This window comes from Poecilia reticulata, chromosome 3, assembly GCF_904066995.2.
Source record: "Poecilia reticulata chromosome 3, P_reticulata-male-v2, whole genome shotgun sequence".
In the NCBI taxonomy this organism is placed as follows: domain Eukaryota; kingdom Metazoa; phylum Chordata; class Actinopteri; order Cyprinodontiformes; family Poeciliidae; genus Poecilia; species Poecilia reticulata.
This window is the reverse complement of record NC_088832.1, coordinates 21,351,099-21,371,575: the sequence shown is the minus strand read 5'-3', so window position 1 is coordinate 21,371,575 and position 20,477 is coordinate 21,351,099. Positions and strand designations below refer to the sequence as shown.

General features: G+C 38.5%; 1 protein-coding gene across 1 annotated transcript in view; it reads left to right on the top strand.

Annotated features, from left to right (window-relative positions):
- Window positions 1-495: 495 nt before the first annotated feature.
- Window positions 496-20,477, top strand: part of mafa (MAF bZIP transcription factor a) — an 88,291-nt gene continuing 68,309 nt past the window's right edge. The window contains exons 1-2 of the mRNA XM_008405899.2: window positions 496-1,990; window positions 9,610-9,674. Coding sequence (XP_008404121.1) covers window positions 1,023-1,990; window positions 9,610-9,637 — 996 coding nt within the window. The 5' untranslated portion in view covers window positions 496-1,022 and the 3' untranslated portion in view covers window positions 9,638-9,674. The remainder of the gene's footprint in view (window positions 1,991-9,609; window positions 9,675-20,477) is intronic.

The window sequence follows — 20,477 nt, the reverse complement described above, 5'->3', positions numbered from 1 at the left end:
AAGCAGGGAAAGAAAATCAATCTATCTATCTATCTATCTATCTATCTATCTATCTATCTATCTATCTATCTATCTATCTATCTATCTATCTATCTATCTATCTATCTATCTATCTATCTATCTATCTATCTATCTATCTATCTATCTATCTATCTATCTATCTATCTATCTATCTATCTATCTATCTATCTATCTATCTATCTATCTATCTATCTATCTATCTATCTATCTATCTATCTATCTTTTTTCTTTAAATGTTAGCATGTAAAACTTTTTATGTTTGAAATGGGACAGTGGTCCGTATATGTCACATATCGTTATGATGCATGGAAATCACTTCATTTAATGACTAAAATACTTAGTTATTAAACAAAGCTCAATCGCTGAAGCCAAAGAGAGTCAGTCGCGGCTGACAGGCAGCTGGCGGCCTCTTGTCAGTTGAGAAAAGTTTGTTTCTGAGCGCTTCTGATATGTTAATTAGCTCCGCGAGTGTGCGACCCTATTGGCTCTTCGTCCGAGTCAATTTCCCGTTTCCAGCCTTACGTCAGGGCGGCTACAATGCTCTTAAACTCATCTGCTGTGTGATCCCAGTAAAAAATCGTCCCACTAGGTACTCGGCGGCATCAAACGTGCGAGACCGACTCTCGGCTTGTTTCCCACCCCCACCCCTCGCACCGCTTCTCCGCTCGCGTAATGTGCTCCTGAAGAAGGCGTAAAGTGTTAAATGTTTGAAACACAAAACCACCGTGTTTCACATGCTGAAAGAGGACTCCGCTACTCGTGCGCGCGGCACTGCTGCGTCTGTGCAATAGACTCTGCAAAGAAAAACTCCTCTCGCACGCCTGCAACTCCGTGGCTGCGCAGAAAGGACGCTGCGAAACCTCGTTTTTTCTAGTTTCAAGACAAACGCTTTAAAAAAAAAAAACATCAAACTGGCTCACGTCTTTCCCAACCAGCCCAGTTTGACAGCTGCTCTTCACCCCGCTTGGAGGACTGTCAGCAGCAGCAGCAGCAGCAAGAGGATGGCATCAGAGCTGGCAATGAGCAACTCCGACCTGCCCACCAGTCCCTTGGCCATGGAATATGTTAATGACTTCGATCTGATGAAGTTTGAAGTGAAAAAGGAGCCGGTGGAGCCCGATCGCAACATCAGCCAGTGCAGTCGCCTTATCGCCGGGGGATCCTTGTCTTCCACCCCGATGAGCACGCCTTGCAGCTCGGTGCCCCCTTCCCCAAGCTTCTCGGCGCCCAGTCCGGGCTCGGGGAGCGAGCAGAAGACACACATAGAGGATTTCTACTGGATGTCCGGTTATCAACAGCAGTTGAATCCAGAGGCGCTGGGCTTCAGCCCCGAAGACGCAGTCGAGGCGCTCATCAACAGCAGTCACCAGCTCCAGTCCTTCGATGGCTACGCCAGGGGCCAGCAGTTTACTGGCGCGGCCGGGACAGGAGGTTCCATGGCCGGGGAAGAGATGGGCTCCGCCGCAGCCGTGGTGTCAGCTGTGATCGCTGCGGCAGCTGCCCAGAACGGGGCGCAACACCACCACCACCATCATCACCACCACAACGGCAGTCACCACCAGGCACCCGGCGTTCAGTCCAACGGCACTTCGGGGACGAATCACCCTCACATGCGCCTGGAGGATCGGTTCTCAGACGAGCAGCTGGTGACCATGTCGGTGCGGGAGCTCAACCGGCAGCTGCGGGGGGTCAGCAAGGAAGAGGTGATCCGACTGAAGCAGAAGAGGAGGACCCTAAAGAACAGAGGCTACGCTCAGTCATGCCGGTTCAAGCGGGTTCAGCAGCGGCACGTCCTGGAGGGGGAGAAAACGCAACTCATGCAGCAGGTCGAGCACCTAAAGCAAGAAATCTCCAGGCTGGTCCGGGAGAGGGACGCGTACAAGGAAAAGTATGAGAAGCTCATCAGCAACGGCTTCAGAGAAAATGGATCCAGCAGTGACAACAACCCTTCATCCCCGGAGTTTTTCATGTGAGTCTCGAACTTATCGCGAAAAACATGAAAAAAGAAAAAAAAGTCACCCCTCCGAAAAGTTTTGTTTATGAAGCTTTTTTTTATTATCTCTTTTTTTTTTTTGCGCAATGCCAAATAGACAAAGAACTAATTTGTCAAGTTTTTTTATGATTTTATACTTTTTTGTTCTTGTTTTTTTGTTTGTTTTTTTGTTGTTGTTTTTTTTTGTTTTTAAAGAAGCAATTCCCTCAAGTCTGTGACTGTTTAGATGTGGAGTTTTTTTTATTATTATTATTTTGGACAGGCATTTTGAGGAAACTTTCATCAATTGTTTTTTGCTTGTTTTAGTTTTTTATTATTAGCTGTATATAGCTCACACGGTGTCTGTCAGGCTCCTTTTCCACCGCTGTTCATAAGGTTTGCAGTGCTTTTTTTTTTTTTTTGAAAGTTGACTCAACGTCCCGCTGTTCATAAAGTGTGCATGCATGCATTAAGCATACTCCTATGAAGTTTGTCAGTGTTCCCTTTTACAACATTTTACTTTGAATTCAATGTACAGGTCCCTGTCAAAGCTGCAAACGGGCTTTTTCTTTTTCTTTTTTTTTATTTACCAAACTTGGAGGATCGCAAGCCTGCCATTTGACGCCACCTCATCTCATGCGTTTGTTTCTCATTGTGTTGAGCAACGAAAAATGACTGTACTTTCATCACAAACTATTCATTGTTTCAAAGAAATTTGCTATTGAACTGCCCTGCATGCTGGACATGTATGGTTTTCTTTTCTTTATTTTTGTGCTTGAAAATGTTCCTTTTTCTCCCCCCCTTTCTTTATATTTGTTCGGATGACTCCAGCATGTCATTCATAACTCCATCTTGGCCTCCTCACTTTTTTGGGACGAACACAAAAAAGTGACAGCACTCCCCCGCCCTCCCCTTTAAACGTATACAAGTGCATTTCAGCTGTGTTGAAGTGCTCCACCATCGACTGTCGTTGTAGGCTGCAGAAAGTGCGCAGAGCATTACCTGATGGAACTTTTGTCGGCGGAGATCCTGCAGCGAGAGGACGCAAAAAAAAAAAAAAAAGACTTTACAATTATATGAAAATCACCAGTCCAGCCTCTGGAAGTCTAGTCTGTTGCTATAAGACTTTGTTATTTAAATGTATATATATATATATATATATATATATATATATATATATATATATATATATATATATATATATATATATATATATATATATATATATATCATTGTGCATATGTCAACATTTGAATCATTTTCAATACATAATTTAATTCTAAACTTTTGTGATGTAATTTGCAAACAACAGGTTGAAACACAGATTGCCAAAGCAAGGAGAGGTTGTTTTGAAGAAAAGAAAAAGAAGGACAAAAAAAAAAAAATCGTTAAGAAAAAATTGGCTAAGCTCCAATTTATAAAGTGAGCAGCATTGTCCAGTTCAGAAACAGTGCTTTTGCAGTATGCATTAATAATCTGAGGTGTGCGCTCTGATTTCACCCACACATTTAATTATTATTATTTTTTTATGTTAAAGTAATATTTAAAATAATAAAAGTGCATATTTTTTTTTTTGTCATTGTTGAAGGCGAAGTGACCTGCAATATACTTTCGAAAAATGTGTCTTTTTCAAACTGACGCACTGAACTGCACTAAAAAATAAATAAAAAAAAAGATTTCGCCTATCGCTATGTGGGAGTCAGGGAAATAAAAAGTTCATCTGGACAGCTCTCATAAAGACAAGATTGACACCCAGTTACGACTTAATCGTAACGCTTTAATGTGTAATGATCAGGTCGGAAGAGAATGTTTGTCGTTAAACAAAGTCAATATTTGCAAAGCAATAACTAATTATTATAATTATTATTATTATTCTAATCGATGATGTCTGGACATTGTTGGATTTTCAGGGATTGTTACCCTGCATGTACAAAAACGAAAGCACCATTCGCTAATGAATCTTAGAAATATGTTAATTATTCTTTGTTTCTTATACATAGTATATATATAAATATATATATATATATATATATTTTGCTGTGCAAAATTATACCACTCACTAACCTTATGTGATGTTCATATGTGCTCGTTTTTTTTCCATTTCATACAATTAAAAGATATGCAATAAATGTATGTAACTGTCTTCATTAAGTTTCTCATCATTTTTTTTCTTTTGACTTGTCGAGAGACGTTTTGTCTTTGTGACTGAAGCATTCATTAGAGAGATTACAAACAAGCTGATGTGCCACATTGACTATTTACTTTCAACTTTTATTGATTTTTTTTTTTTTTTTACTATTTAATATATTTTTATCCCACTAATGATTGCATGACGGGTCATGCCAAAACAGTGGGGGAAAAAAAAAATCCCAAAACATTTAGAAGCTATGAGCTCAAACTTATAAAATGAGATTTTGGACAGTATCTTAGACTGATAGAGGCCATACATTCTAATGCATGTGAGATACTGTAATCTGGATTATCACAGTTCATTATAGTTATACCCCCCACCCTCCCTAAGACAAGTTTAATGTATTTTTTTTTAGCTTACATAAACCATATTTCCCACAAGTCTACTTTCAAATCTAAACAAAAAATAAATAAATCTTCCCACTGCATAACACAGCTTTGTTCCCATTTGAGTTTCATATTCTGATTTTATACATGTTCTATATGAAACCATTTCCCACCATCTCTATCTAAAACTGATTATAAGATTCTTGTAGCCGACGGTTTCTATTCATTTTATTGAAAACTGTGAAGAGTGTGTGCGAGTGTGTGTTTGCAGGTTTTCTAAGTGTTCTTGTGCACGCGTGTTCTTGAGAGTGTCCCTGTGTGTAAAGCTTGTGCCAGGCATGTGTTTATATAGGTATGGATTCAAACGTGGGCGTATTTCCCTGAATGAGAGTTTTAATTGCATCTCTACATGCAAGTTTCTAGTGGTTTTGCATGTTTCAGATTTGCACCTCGCTTTTGTTCTTTCTCATTGTCCTGTTTGCCTTCTGTGTGGTATCCTCGCTTCAGAGCATTTGTCATCGGCGTGTCATCGTTCGGCCTACCCAGTTTCGCTCAGCCTTACTCTGTTAGTCAGTGGGTCTGATTGTTGGCCTCATGCGGACGTGCTCAGGTCGACGGGGTGCAATGAGGGCACAGCTGTGACAGGCATGTGAGGGGGCGCACGAGAAGGTATCAGTATAAGTCAACCGCTGCGGTGAGCAGGAAAAACTTCTGCGCTTCTCAACCAAGTCTTTTGCCTTTTTTTTTTTTGCCACTGTTTACACATCTTTGGTTGACCTCTTTCAACATAGCTGTTTTACTGCACCGTAGTGTTAACTGAAAATGCTTGTCTTCTGAAACACAAGAGGAAAAGTGCCTTTTGCAAGTTCTGGTACGAGGAGTATAGACCTCGTGGGCATCTTGTTTCACCGTTCCAGAACAATCTGTTTTTTGAAACAGGAAAACCGATGCGCCAAAACACATTTTGAAGAAACACTCAGGGCTTCAGAGGACAGACTCAGTCTGGGTTCGTCAGCTTTACACATTTTTTTAGAAACCGCTCTGCATGACTCTGAGTAAAGGACAATCACAAAGCAGACCTCTCATAAAAAGTGAACAACACTCTCGGTGTTAATAAAGCTCTTAATTATCTAATTTTGTTCAGACTGTAGATTTTGCAGGTACACATTTATTACTGAAATTGCACAGAGACAAAGAGATAAAAGCCAAACTACACCACCTGCAGATGATGATGCACTTACACACCTCCCCAAAACAACAGAGAGGGGAGGAAAAAAGGCATTTTTAACCCACCACTTGTATCCCATTTGAGACGTGTGTGCTGCTGCTGCTGCTGGTGGCTGATTTGCCCCGAGTGAGCGGAGAGGCTGAGACAATAGTCGGTCTTGGGCTGAATTAAATGATTTTGCTGATGATTAATAGTGGTGTGGGCCACTGGCTCCTGCGATGTAGAGATGATAAATCGTGAGTGCAGCTCCGTGCAGCTGTACCCGTTTTGGGTCTTAGCATGCACACACCATGCAATTTACAACCAAGCTGCTCTCCTTCTTCCTCAATTTATCTAATTACATCTATTTGATCTAAGCAGTAGTGCTGCTATGTTTTGATGTTTCATATTAACCACAACACTGAACTAAATCACTTCGGGGAGATTAACTCTTTGTTTTTTGTTTTGTTTTTTTTTTGTTTTTTTTACCCTTTTCTATTTTACATCTGTGTTTGACATTTTAGAAACAAAATCCTTATTGGCCAGATGTTTGGCTTCACTCCTCTGAATGCCATGCATTTTTGTGGCAGGGCTTTTTAAATCCCTTGAGTGGTATGTAAAAAGAAAAGAAAATGCTTTAAAGTTAATTCTTCATTGTAGATTTTTAAAAATCTATTTTTAACCCTTTCCTGATTGAAATAGATTTAGTACATGCAGTCAAGCAAAAAGGGCACAATGTGAAAGCTACCCAATATCTGAGTCAAGACAAAACTACTCATCAAAAACAAGTTGCCTTTTTAACTCTGGTGCCTGTGCACTGTGGTTACATGAGTAATAAACTGATCGATACTCCAGAGTTGTGCCCATGTGAAACTTTGGTGCCTTTTGAGGACTGACTCTGCAAGATGCAGCGCAACGCTCACTGACGTAACCGTAGGTCAGTTGACAGAATGAAACTTCAAAGCTGGTTCTAGATGTGAAATATCTGAAAGGAATGGAGCAAATCTCTGCATTGCTGCTCGTCTTTCGTAAGTCAGTCTGGCCTGTGTGAGATGCGGATTGGTGCTCGTGCGGACAAGCACAACGTGGACGTGTGTGCAGATGTCTCTGCATGCGTGTAGCTGTCTCTCTTTTGGACAAAAGGATGAACAGAGGTCAGAAGTTACAGTGCACAAGGCTGCTCTCAAAGTCATTAGAGTAATCCTAACCCTGGGGACCTCATGCTCATTTCCTCTGCACAGACCCCACTGAGTGAAGTATGCATGCACATCTAACATGGAAGACAGAAAATTCAAACATTCTTGTCAAATTGCTATACATTTCACAGACAGTAAAAAAAAAAAATTCAACCTTTTTAAGCATTTTCTAGGTATAAACTACATTTTAAACAGCTCATTTGTGAGAGTAAAACTAGTATTACGTGGATAATCTCCTCCATGAGGATGGTGGCATTAAGACAGATGAAGGGTGTTCAAATGCAAATTTTACTCAGTGTGGTAAAGGCAGAAGGGTCTTGTTGGGTGGTTCTATCCTCGCTTCCGTGCTTTTTCTCAACAGAAACGGTGTCACTGTCAAGTACAGGAAGAACATTGAGGATAACCTTATTCAAATCATAATGTATTCCATTTCCACCTTTTGGGTGTATGTAGACTTTCAGTATGGATCCTACACAGCCCTCTGTAAATGAGACCCCTGCTATGTCTTTTCAGAGTGAAACAGAAGAAAGCAAACTCATTTTCCCCTCCTTTCAAATTGGCAGTAACCAACACTTAGTGACTTGAACTTTTGTGTGTCTTGTTTAATAGGACTTAATCAAGGCAACCATGAAGTGCAGTAATGAAGCCACCAAAAAAACATTGGAACAATTGCAGTTGTGCAATTTATAGTAATGCTCTCAGTAATAACAATAAAGAACTGTTTTCTTTTTGCTTTCGTCTTGTTCATGAGAAACAACAAACCACAAAAAAGATTCCACTTGATGTTCACATGGTTACCAGTAACATCAGACAATCCAACAAGACGACAGTCACACCGATCACTGGCCTAGTCTGTGTTTGAGCAGCCATAGAGACAAAATTAATTTAAAGACCTTCAGTCATTCAATGAATTTCAGGCATCAGTTAACATCTGTGACCGATCATCAGAGTTGACTTTGCCCTTTGTGCACCTTCTTCCTTTGTGGCAGAAAGCACGCCTCAAATAGATATTAGGAGGAAACGCGTGGTGTCATTAGAGAATTGTCCTTGAAAGACTTGCTGCCGGTTATGTTGGTAATGAGGTGGTATAGCCACTCGAAGGGATAATTTCATATGTCTGTAAATAGACACAAACTAGAAGCCTGTGACTTAAACAAATGCAAGATTATCTTTCAACCATAACGATACCGTAGGTGACAAAATAAGGCAAAGACAAAAACTGACTTTAAAATAACATTCATATATTCACTTTGTAGATAGATAGATAGATAGATAGATAGATAGATAGATAGATAGATAGATAGATAGATAGATAGATAGATAGATAGATAGATAGATAGATAGATAGATAGATAGATAGATAGATAGATAGATAGATAGATAGATAGATAGATAGATAGATAGATAGATAGATAGATAGATAGATAGATAGATAGATAGATAGATAGATAACATTATTTATTACAATATAGTTGACAGATTTGAACATTTTAGTAACTCAATCCACTAAGATAAATACTTTATATTGAATAATAACGCACACACACACACACACACACACACTGATGTTTTCAGTTTTGATAACTTTGGAAACTTATTGGTAAGATAAATATGGCATTTTACATTAGAATTCAGAAAATCAATAATTGATTAAAAGTCTGTTTATTACCTATTTTTAATCTGACAAATGAACCTCATCACAGTTCATATTCTAATTTCTGAAATATGAATACATATACCTATGTCAGATTTTGCTAAAAAATATACACATCATTCCAAATGAGACATTTTTAAATATCCCTACAGATACACAAATGAATTTAGAAGTTGCATCTAAGCAATGTTAAGCAAAGTGAGTAAACCTTTTTTAAATGTACTTTTAATTCTTTAATTTATTTTTTGTGAATTTCACATCACATTCTCATGCTTCACTCTCACAGTGGAGCGTTCCTGTTGCTTTTCTGCAGCTTCTATTTACTGTTGTAGAAATGAATTATGTGCCATTTATTTCCTTAAAATTTCCTTCTCTGCAGTGTATTGGCAAAGTATTTCCACAGCTGTCACTTTTTCAGCGCATTTTAAAAGGGAACCTGTTTGGCATAAGTGCACACAATCAGAAAGTTACACTCATGCTTTCACATCTGTAGCAACATTTATAGAGGTTATAAATAACTGTCTTTAATCCCACTTTACACAGCCTGCTTACATCTGTGTAATTTACTGGTGAGCTTGAATGTAACTTTCAGTCACAAGTTATTAGAAAAATTGAATCAAATCCCCTGCATATATGTTTAGAACAATGACATGTAATTTCTCAGAATAAGCAGAATTAAGAACCTTTTTTTTACCTTTTCTCTGATGAAGTACTGCTCGTGTATTTTTGCCTTTTTTTGCTTTCAGTGTTTTGATGCATGAGCTATGCCTGTAGAATCTATTTGCATGCAAATTTTTACATTTCCCCACGCCATCTATGATACATGCACTGTTTTCCAGCAGACAGACACGGAGAGAGTGAATCTCAGTCATAATGGCTCGACTTGTTCCTTTGTGATTGTTTGTGTGGGTCGGCATGTGCACTGAGCAGGATGGTAGAGGGAAGAGACTGAATCGGCACTGAAGGTGACACAATGTGTGTTTGTATTTAAATTAATGTGTCCATGCTGATATGTTGTGTTCAATCTTATCTGCTTCTTTAGGTCGTCAAGAAAATTCCTCCATCTGTGATTTCACGCCCCTTCTTCTTTGCCCTGGGTTCTTTGAGGTAAGTCGCCCTCCTTTACATTCTTTTATTTTCCTTTTTAACCCCATTTTAGAGCTATTTGAAATACCATAAATCTAAAAACTACTTTTAAAACACTTAGATATTTTTCATGTATCACTTCATAGGTAAATTGTCTATGCTTTTTTTTACTTCACTCAATAAAACAAGCACATTTCTTTTAAAATGGAACGGTGCCCTAGAGTAAATTCTCAACCTTTTGGATTTTGGCAAAATCCTTCTCAGACGTGTTTCACGGTTCAGAAAATAAAACTGTACAATCATGTATCCAGTCCTCCTTTTGAGTTCACAAAAAAAAAAAAATGTCCAACGCATTCACAGACAACACAGTTGTAAAATTTCCGCCATGCTTGATGAAGAGTGTAGCCAGCAGATTATAGTCACTATTCAAATGTAAATTAAATATTAAGATTTTTCCTCTTTTGTCTCGGACAACAAGAGCGGGGAAGAGTGAAGAATGGGCTGCTGGGGCTGAAATCAATGCTGTGAGAAAGAGACTGTGTGTAGCTAACCCGATTGTTCCTTTAATGATTTCACTTAGCCATGAGACACAAGCATGACAGGATGTTAGCTTAGGCATGGCTTTTCCCTGAAAGTGCAGTCATCTTCTGAATTCAAGGTTTGTGTCTGTTCTCAGTTTGTGAGCTACATTTTGGTGAAGAACACTGTTTGTGTGTTGGTTCTAGTCTGTTTTGTTTAACTTTGTAAACAACTGTCATTCCTTTCACGCTTTCCACCAGATCTTATTTCAGACATATAAAAATTTATACAGCTACATTTAGACTGCTGATGAATTATGAATGTCATAATTTACTACTTCAGTTATGTCAATTATAAATAAATATTAAAATTTATACAAAGAAATAAAAGACCTTGATGCGTTGCATTTAAGTGGAAATTAAGATATGATTTTGTTTCAGTTACCAGTGAGAAAACGAGCAGGAAGAGTGGTACTCAACGACTTGATTTGCTATAATTAGCAATGCAAGTCAGTAATTATTCATTTATCATAATTTTTTTTTTGCATGGATTTAAATAACGTGGGAACATATCAACAAAGTAGGTGGTTAAACAGCGTTATGTGCGTGACTAATTTAATTTCTGAAGCTATCACATCCACTTAAACACATGTCTGCCATGTTCCAGTTTAGAAACCTCACTTTTCTTGTTTGAATCTTGACCAAATCAAGTGTAACACTTGATTTTACGGCAACTTTCAACATGAATGAATGGTGTCTCCATTGATGTTATGCTTTGTTTCAAATCAAACGGCAGTACAAACATTTTTGTGTTTGTACTAATTTCTTCAGAGACTAAATCCATAAAGTGATCATGCAGAAACATATCACAACTCGTTTTACACACTCACTGATAGCTATAACTATTACTAACTGATATTTAAAAAAAAATAGAACAATAAATTGCATCTGTGTTCAGACGGATTGAATATAAATTCTTCATGTAATTTAGGTGGAGTACAGCTAAGAAAAGCGGTTAACAGGCCAGAGGGAACAGAAAGCTTTTGACAGCGCTTGCTTTTTTTCCTTATTGTTACCTGAAATAAAGGCCATTGGGTATAAGATTGTTTTTTTTTTCCCCACTGTTGAGGAAAAGTTAGAATCTGTGTTGACACAAGAGGAGTTTTAGCTGAGACGTTGCTTTCGAGTTGCTGCAACTATTTCTGTATTGTGCTTTGGACTGGGTCCACCAGCTGATCTCGGAGCTAAAAGCTTAAACTGGCACATCACCTCGAGTTTAGTGCATGAACAGAAATAAAAATCGAGACTGATGGAGCGAAGCTAGTAGACAGATGTGAGAGATTATTGTGCACTCCATTTTGAGCATTTTCTTTAACCTTTTACTTCCCTTTCTGCTGATTATTAGTCACTACAATCTCCCCCACAAATGGTTTGATCTGGAGTTAAAATGACACTTTTCTAATCAGTAATATTAATTTACTCATAACTTCAATATGATGTTTATTTTCTCTTACCTTTGTACCATTTTTGTTTTCAGAATTCAAACTTCAAAAATGAATGTAATTTTTCCTCTTTCAGCAAGAATTTAAAAATTACATTCTGCAAGATTGTTTCTTCTTCTCAAGCCATTCTCACTGTTATGCATACTTTTTTAGTAACGTTATAAATTCATTGTAGTATGATAAATATGGGAGCACAAATTAGGCTTTTGTGAATAAACAAAATTTCACCAAAAATGTTAATTATATGCAGCGGTAGGGCTTGGTGTATGAGGTCATTGGCTGGAGTTTCATTCTATCTGCATGTTGGAAAGTTCTTTAGAAAGGGATTGACTGAAACGCAAGAATGACTAACAATATGTGATGTCACTTAGCAGCGTATTTGTGAAGAACTTTGGTCACTTATATGAAAAAGGGCAATCTATGTATCTATGAAACACAATTTCAAGGTTTACAAAGAACAGAAAAAGGTTAAACGATGTTGTATTTTATAGAATTTGCCATTAAGTACAACTCCATACACTGATGTTTGTAATAAAAATAACTACACATGTAAAATATTACCCTCACAGCAATAAAAAAATGGCACACTTCTCAACCTTAATTGTCATCATGTTGGTTTAAATGAAAGAAAAAAAGTCTTTGGTGACTTTAGTGGTGCTAGATCTTTAAATAAGTGTGTTGGATTTCATGCCTATTTTTTGTCATCTTAGTTATAAATTGCTCCACAAAATCTATAGGGGTACAACTTTTACTTACAGTAGGAGTAAACTCTCCATGCCCAATGTGAAAAAAACGCACCTTGTTCAAAATTGCTCTCCAATCAGTTAAGTGTAAATATAGAGTACTGCTCCTAAGTGTACCTCTAAAATTACCCAATTGAGATTTATATTTTCATCTGTGTAATGAGTTAACAATGCTTGAGTCACGACAGGAAGGGAGACGGTGTGGAGACGAGTGTCCATGTGCAAGTATTTGTACTGAGCATTATTTACGTGATTGTGTCCAAGTGGGGTGTGGGATTAGTGGCTGGCCTTACTCCAGATTCACTTTACTTCAGAGGGTGGGGGGCGGGGGGGGTGCAGGACAAAAGCCATCCAGGATGACAAGGACAAATCTTCTTTAGATTAAGTGTTTTAAGTGCTTTGATTCCCCCCCCCCACCTCGAAGTCATCAATGTGAATTAGGTGCCCTCAGGTCACCGCTAAGGGGTGTTGAATATAAACAATGCCAAGAGAACGGATGTTAAACGAATGAAAGTGGAAAACCATGAGTGTGTCTATCTTGGTCTGCCCCATAAATCTCACTTTCCCAGCCGTGCTGCTGCGCTGCTCTGATGCGGCGCTTTGACAACCTTTCATCTGAGCCAAGACAGAACAAAAACAGTGTGGTTTCGTCTGTCCAGTTGGCAGGGACCTTCTCCAAAGCGGGTGCATCGGGGAATAGCCGTCTCTTTGTTTTATCGAGATCAATGCTTATAAGAAGCAAGGTTGGGTGGAGGTGGGCTAAACGGTTGATGTACAATCTGACCACATAGCTCCAGGAGGACAGGGTGAGAAATCTACATTGAGATCCAGGTGTCCTTGCCTTGGGAAAGAGCATCCTGACTCCATCCTGGGAAACTGAGACCCCACCAGTGTCACTGTGTCACCATAGCTCCACTCCTCCAGCTCAAGAACAAAAGTTAGGACTGGAGAAATATACAGGTATATGATGGTTTGAGGCTGCCAACCTGTTTCACCTGCCACTGGTTTAGGTTGCGGTATAAAGGCAGTGCTCACCAAGGGGGGTTGCCACACCAAGCAAAGGGACTCGAGACTTCAGAGCCCAGCAGGGAGTTGAAAAGCCCAGAATTTGCTGACAAAGATATAACTCCAGGTGCAGATGCACTGTAGGAAAGAGACTTTGGAATAGAAAACTGAACACAAATATAGATACATACACATTTTTTGGGGTTAGAAAATGTACAAGCATGTGATCACATTGGCATACAATACCAGGAACGCACCGCTTCAGTTGTGAAAAATCAGTGCTTGCGATAACAATTGGATTGAAATTGAGAATTTTGAGAAACCAAAATTCTTTAGAAGTTTTTTATTTTTATTTTCTGTCAGTGTAGTCAATCTATACATGTTGTAAATCAAGTCCTATGCATGTCTCCAAAAATGCTTACCACATGGCTGCATGCTAACAGTTATGGTTCCTCTAAGACACTTTTATTACAGCATGCTCTATTTCTGGGTGCCAGGATGTTGGTCTCAGTCATTGAGGGCAGATGAAATCGATCCAGATTGACCTGTCATGTGAAGGAGAAAATGAATGAGGTAGAGGAGGGGAATGCAAAGACCATACAGGGTAAGGGGGCAGCGCAGAAGTATAAGAACCACCCTCTTGCCTCCATATGGGTCAAAAGTCAAGGGATGATTTATTCAAGACTGGGTGTTACACCTCCTACCCTCTCTTTCTTCTTCTTTGCTCCACCTGCCTCTTGGAAAGGAGTGAGAAACTGGAGACTGCTCAGGAGGAGATGACTATATTTAGCCTTGGTGACCAAAGACACTGTGGTCTAAGTTTAAAGTTAAAAATACAGACATCCATGTTCAGTCAAATGAATCAGTTTTTGTATTTGGAGGCAACAGAGAACATAGTCCCAGGTTCATACAAGTCAAATTCTACGACTTCAAAACTTTAAATGCATTGCTTTTTTTAGGCATCACACTAAAGTGTCCTAACCTTTATGAGTTTTTCAAAAGATTAAGTTCCTGAGATCATGAGTACAGAACTTCAAAACATAAAACTTGAATTCTAAATTTAAGAGTGAATGCAATAGCGGCTGGAAAAAAAATAATAAAGCAGAAAGCAAAAAGAGAGAGTTACAGCTTAATGTCACAGAGGAGAGGAATTAGATTTAGTCTTAGTTTGGACTGAGCTCCACTTTGTTAATTATTTTCCTGTGGCAGTGATCTCAGCAGGGTGCTACTTTCTCACTTGGTGACGAAAGACTCAGTGCTTAGTCAGCCCTACTCTGGTCTGTGAGATGCTGCGGGGTCTGTGGTGGACGGTAGGTGGGGAAGAACAGCATGGAGCCAGAACCATGGCAAGGTGAATTTCTGTAGATTAGGGCAGGCCCATCTATTGTCCTGTAGCGTGAGGAAGCTGTGTAAAAGAAATGGCATTCAAGACTTGTTTTGGTTTTATCTCATTCTGTATAATCACAAGTGACGACATTGGGATTTTACTAATTCGTGCATTTTTAATAGGTTGATTGTTAGGGGATGGCCCGTGGCCCTCGGCAAAATCTGATTTCGTCAACTCATAACTCATGGTAAATAAAATGATATTCATCTATTTGTAGATATTTGTCTTTGAGTCACAGTGGGTTTGAAGGAAACATATCTTACTCAAATTGCTCTGTATGCAGGCTACGATGACAAGCGCCCAGCTTCTCCTCCTCCTTAGGATTTCCAGCTATCCCCCGAATGCTTATAGTCCTTCTGTTCTTGTTCTTTTCTACCAGCGTCACTTTCTCAAACCCTCCCTCCGCCTCGCACTGCACCTGCTTCCCTCCTTCTCTCCTTTCCCTCTCCAAACGTCACTTTTCCCCTGCTTTCCTCCCCTGCTTTATTCTCCCCCTCGTTAGCTTGATGAATGGCTTCACTGCGGGGAAAGTGCTGATTTTCATTCCTCTGTCTGATTTCTGCTGGCTGTTATTAATTTCAAACACTCTGAGAAAAGCAAGTGAGTCAATAAATAAGGAAATGAACACACTTCATTCTGCCATACTGCAGCCCTCACAGTCATTTTACTCGAGTTGTGGGTGCTCATTGCAGGCCAGGTTTGCATTTACACTGATAGAGTTCAGCATCACTCTTGAATCCAAATATGTTTTTTTTTTTCTATTTTCTACACTGAAAGTAAAAATGGCAAAATATCAGGTGCTTCTGGAACATTTTTAGTGTCTTGCTTTAAAAAAAAATACCCTAATTGAATGGGAAACCAAATTGTACACAGCAAGCTGCTGTTGATAGCAGCATCCTTCATAGTTCACTGTACTGGGCTATTTAAGAAATTTAAACAGAAAGTGGCAAAGGGAAGTAATATGGGAAATAAGAGAAGCATAGCAGCTTAACAATGTTATTGCTGCACATTAAACAATGCTGTCCATGTAGTGTGGATGGGACAGCAAGTCTAAGTGCATATTACTTACATCGCAGGCCTAATGCATTGTTCTGGCTTGTTAACAATAGACACAAACAGCCTTTGAGAACAATACAATTATTTGATTCTCTTGCTGCCAGGAAAAAAAACCTTCTAATGCTTCTATTTATTCTTCATTTCATGTATGTATGCAGTTGAACTGCTAAAGGTGTTGAATCATACTTAGCATGTTAAGCATTTATGTACAGAAAACAAACAAACAAAAACAAACAAGAGTAAGTGTTATCACTGTAATTAGTGTTTAATTACACTATACACAAACTAAAGAATAAAAAAATATATATATCCAACATTCTCTTCCTATGCATCTTATACTGCATCATAGATAGTATATTCAGTTTTACTGGGCTGGTAATTCTTTCAAAGCATGTCCAACAGCATAGCAAAACAAATGAGATATTGACGTCATTGTAAAAAAAATCTGTTTTATCTGTAAGTTATATAAAATATTTTGCTTCCTTTATCAGCCTGTATATCCAGTATACAGTAAATGGTGAGGCCCAAATTATTCACACCACTGAGAGATTTAGATTGGAAATGTTTCCAGTCAATCCAGAAGTTTGTTTAGGAAGTGAGAAAGGCATCTCAAATTCAGTTCTCTTCCACTTTCTAATCAGGACAAATCAAAATCTACCAGGGGTGCGAATAATTTAGGTATAATGGTACATCATTAACAGTACACATATTTTATGTGCAATGCAGCCATTTGTGGGTTGTTGCATGACAGGGACTCCAGTGAAAACATAGTTTGATGTTCAGCAGATTTCACTGTCTTATCTTCACGGAAACCAACAAATAAGGAATCTGAATGAAAACCAAAATCATATTGTTAATTATTTATTGTGATTGTGCCAAAGTGGGAATGAAGCAAAAAATAAAAAATCTTCTAGAAAGCATGAGTTACTGCTTTGCACATAATTCTTTAGAGCAGCATCTTGATTTACTTTCACATTTGACAAATTATTATTTGCATACAAGAACTACTATTAGTGGGATGTTTGGATGATGTCCTGCCTTGTGCGCGTTTTGCTTAGATGCATTTCCAGCTGTGAAAATGCTTCTCTAGCAGTAAATGTCCCTTTGTGAAGGGCATGTGTTGCAGTGGAAGAAGATCAGACTGAACTGAGTCCATATTCTTTTGAAAATTTCCATCATGCGTGGATTGTTCTGGTAAAACAAAATTACCAGCCGTATGAGTTGTTTTACATGAATGAAAGGATACAGATGAGTTGAAAAGGATGTGAGAGATCCCCTTTTTAAACAATACCAGACTCTGATCCAAAACATTTCAAGCTTGGAAAGTATGTTAGAAATTATACAATTATTATATTTTCTCCAGAAAATCACAAATCCACATCAAACAGTTTCAATATGAAATTATTATGTAGAGTAGTCAGAGCAGAGTTAAATTCCTGCTTGTAGAATTGTTGGCCATTTCTGTCTAAAAATGCCATACACAAAACAGTGTGCAGCTCATAAGCCATCGGACAATGGTCACAGAAAATGACATAGTCAAAAAAATGGTCACAGAAAAACACTGCAGATTTGCAATATAGTACATAAAAAATGGGGATTTTAAATTAATCACTGTTACTATCCAGAATTACATGTAAGGTGGAAATAATGAACATTTAGTGTGGGTAGAGCTGGTGCAAATTATATCTAATGAGTTAAATATGTGGAGCCCGAGAGCAGTATATTTCACTTCAGCACAGATGCTCTGTTTTACCATTACACAGGGCATCTGTTGTGGTTTGATAATTTATTGGCTATCAAAATCTGAAATAAGTTAAATCTTAAAGACATGCCCATCTTATGCTTTAGATTTCTTAACGTTTTATGTCCAACTTAAAGGAAAAAGTAAAATAAAAAATCCAAACTGAGCTTAGGGTAGCAGTGTGAGGGTAAAGAGGGAGAGGAGAACAGAGGGGAGCCAGTATTACTGCAGTTGTAGCTGTAAGGGTAGTGGAGCCTGCATGTCTGCTTCATGGCTCTGTAAGCGCAGACATAACTATTGTGTTTACAAGGCTGACTTGCTCTTACTGTTAAATTATTGAGGTGGGGGCAAGTTAAAGTAGGAGGAACAAAATGAGGGGGCTGGGGGAAGTAAATATTTGTTCCTCTCCCTCATAGTTCTGGTTAACCAGACTGAGGAATGCTCTTTGAGTTTTATAATTACAGAGTGTGCTGTAGTGTCACCCTCGGAGAGAACATGGCCTCAGAGACCTGGAAGAGCAGAGTTTTCTGCAGACGGTGTAGAGAGCGGGTCTTGAAGTGTTAGGATTTCAGAAATGGTACACCGCTGCACTTCACCACTTGACAAAGTGGCATGTTTTGTTCATGCGCATATATCGCACCTCCTGCCTTGAGCACGGACAGAAACGACGACTATAAATCATGTTTGTCTCCATCTTCTTCATCTTCTATGTGGCTAATTGAGGTTACCTTACAACCATCCAGAAGGTCAGGCTTTTGCCTTACTGATTTCACTTCAGAAATTTCCAATCATGCCACACTTACTATGGTATTTATTTATTTATTTTTTATGTATTGTAAATCAATAACTGTTTCCCTCATATTTCATCGAATTTCCTTTTAAATAACCTTATTTGGGTAAAATGTTTTGGATATTCTTTCATAAGCATCGCACACGTAGTTCAGACAGAAGGTGTATAACTGAATTGGGATCGTGGGCTTTCTTGCCCACACAGACCTCTCTGGCTCGGCCCAAAGGTTTTCTTACAAAACCGTGAAGTCATGGTTTTGTAATGGCCATAAACACACTAACATGACCTTTAACTGAGCTTCCAGTGACCAAAAAAGATTTGACAAACTAGATTTAATATCTCTTGATTTTATATTTCAAGAGACATTATTGACTTTGTTTAGTTTGTCCCATTTCATTTCATTTGATTTCATTTCACCACCACTATATTGATATAAAGTACAATCAATCAAATAAGGTTGTCAGTATGATATAGAAATCAAACTCATTCAAAGTCTGATTGCAATTCTGACTAAGGTGTTAAGCTTATAACAAAAAAAACTAACTTTTTTTCTCAGTGTACAATGAAAGAGCTAAAGAGAAGAATGAAGCTCTGGTCACAGCATCAGACGTTCTATCATGTTTTGTTTTGTTTTGTTTTTTTACCATATGCTCTGCAACTACAAAGTAAAGAGATCAAAAAACAATGTTAGGGTACATTTTCAACAGATGGCACAGTGCAACAATATTATTTATAAAAAGTGCCTTGAAATGGTGCCAATATTTAATGCCCATGGAAGATAATGTGTAATTTAGTCGAGATGTGTGTGTATCTGCGTTTGTATGCAAATTTCCAGTGTTGCAGTGGATCAGACCTCTCCCAGTCACTTTTCCAGAGCCTTGGCATGTTGGCTCCGTTTTCAGAAAACTGTATCTTCTTTCTCACATGACAGTGCAAGCTCATTTATTGAGCACGTATAGCAGCTTCAATGCTTTCAAAGCTCCCCAGTTATTTTTTCCTCCTTCTTCCTCTCTTTGACCTGGTCTTTAAAGGAGAATGATGAGTTCACAGCTGATAGTGTCTGGTTGCGAGGAGCGGAGAACAGTATAGGATGACATTATCGGAAGTGGCTGCATATAGATGCAAAGAGAAAAAAAAGAGAGAGAGACACAAATAGAGGGAGAATACTATGGTGCACATCTCTGGGTATAAACTTCTGTCTACTTGGATTACATTAATGACCCCTGACGAACCATAATAACACAGATGCATAGCATTGAATTCGAGCCACAGCCAAAGGAATGACAGTGTTTGAGCTCAAGTTTGACTTACTGCCATCATAGTTTTGTCATGAAATAAATAATCGCTAGTTTTATATATATATATATATATATATATATATATATATATATATATATATATATATATATATATATATATATATATATATATATATATATATATATATATGAATAAAATTGAAGAAAATGTAACACACAGTGAAACCCAGCATTCCAAAATTGCTATTAGTGACAGGAATGTGAAAGGGGAATGATGGAAGGGGACAAATCTCTTCCTCCGTCCCTGCAGCTAAAGTAAAATACTTGTGGTGACGGGTTGTGACAGCCTAGGGAGTGAGGGAGCAGGAGGGGAGTGTTACGCCAAAATCCCCAGAAAAAAAAAGAGAGAGGAGGGAAGATTAATTTAGGATGAGCTGCCACGAGTATGCACTCTAGGAAAATCTACCTCTCTTGTCTTTCTCACTTTTTGCACCGAAGCTCATGTCAGTGCCTTTTTTTTCTTCCCCCCCCTTCTGACACAAAATGCTTTGGTTAATAGATATTTAGTGTATGAATTCTTTTAGAAATTCTCCACTCTCGACATTATCATAATGACATAGTCAATAATTATAACTACCGGCTCTCAGGCGGGGTCCCCTGGGTCAAAATCAGACATACGTCAAACACGTATGTCACACCAGAATTAGATGCACACCGGAGCAGCACACCGACTCTCATTTCCTTCCCTCGTCTCTTGATAGTATCCCTAATAGACCTCTCTCCCAGTGGCACACTGCTATTGCAACACTCACCTACTATTGCT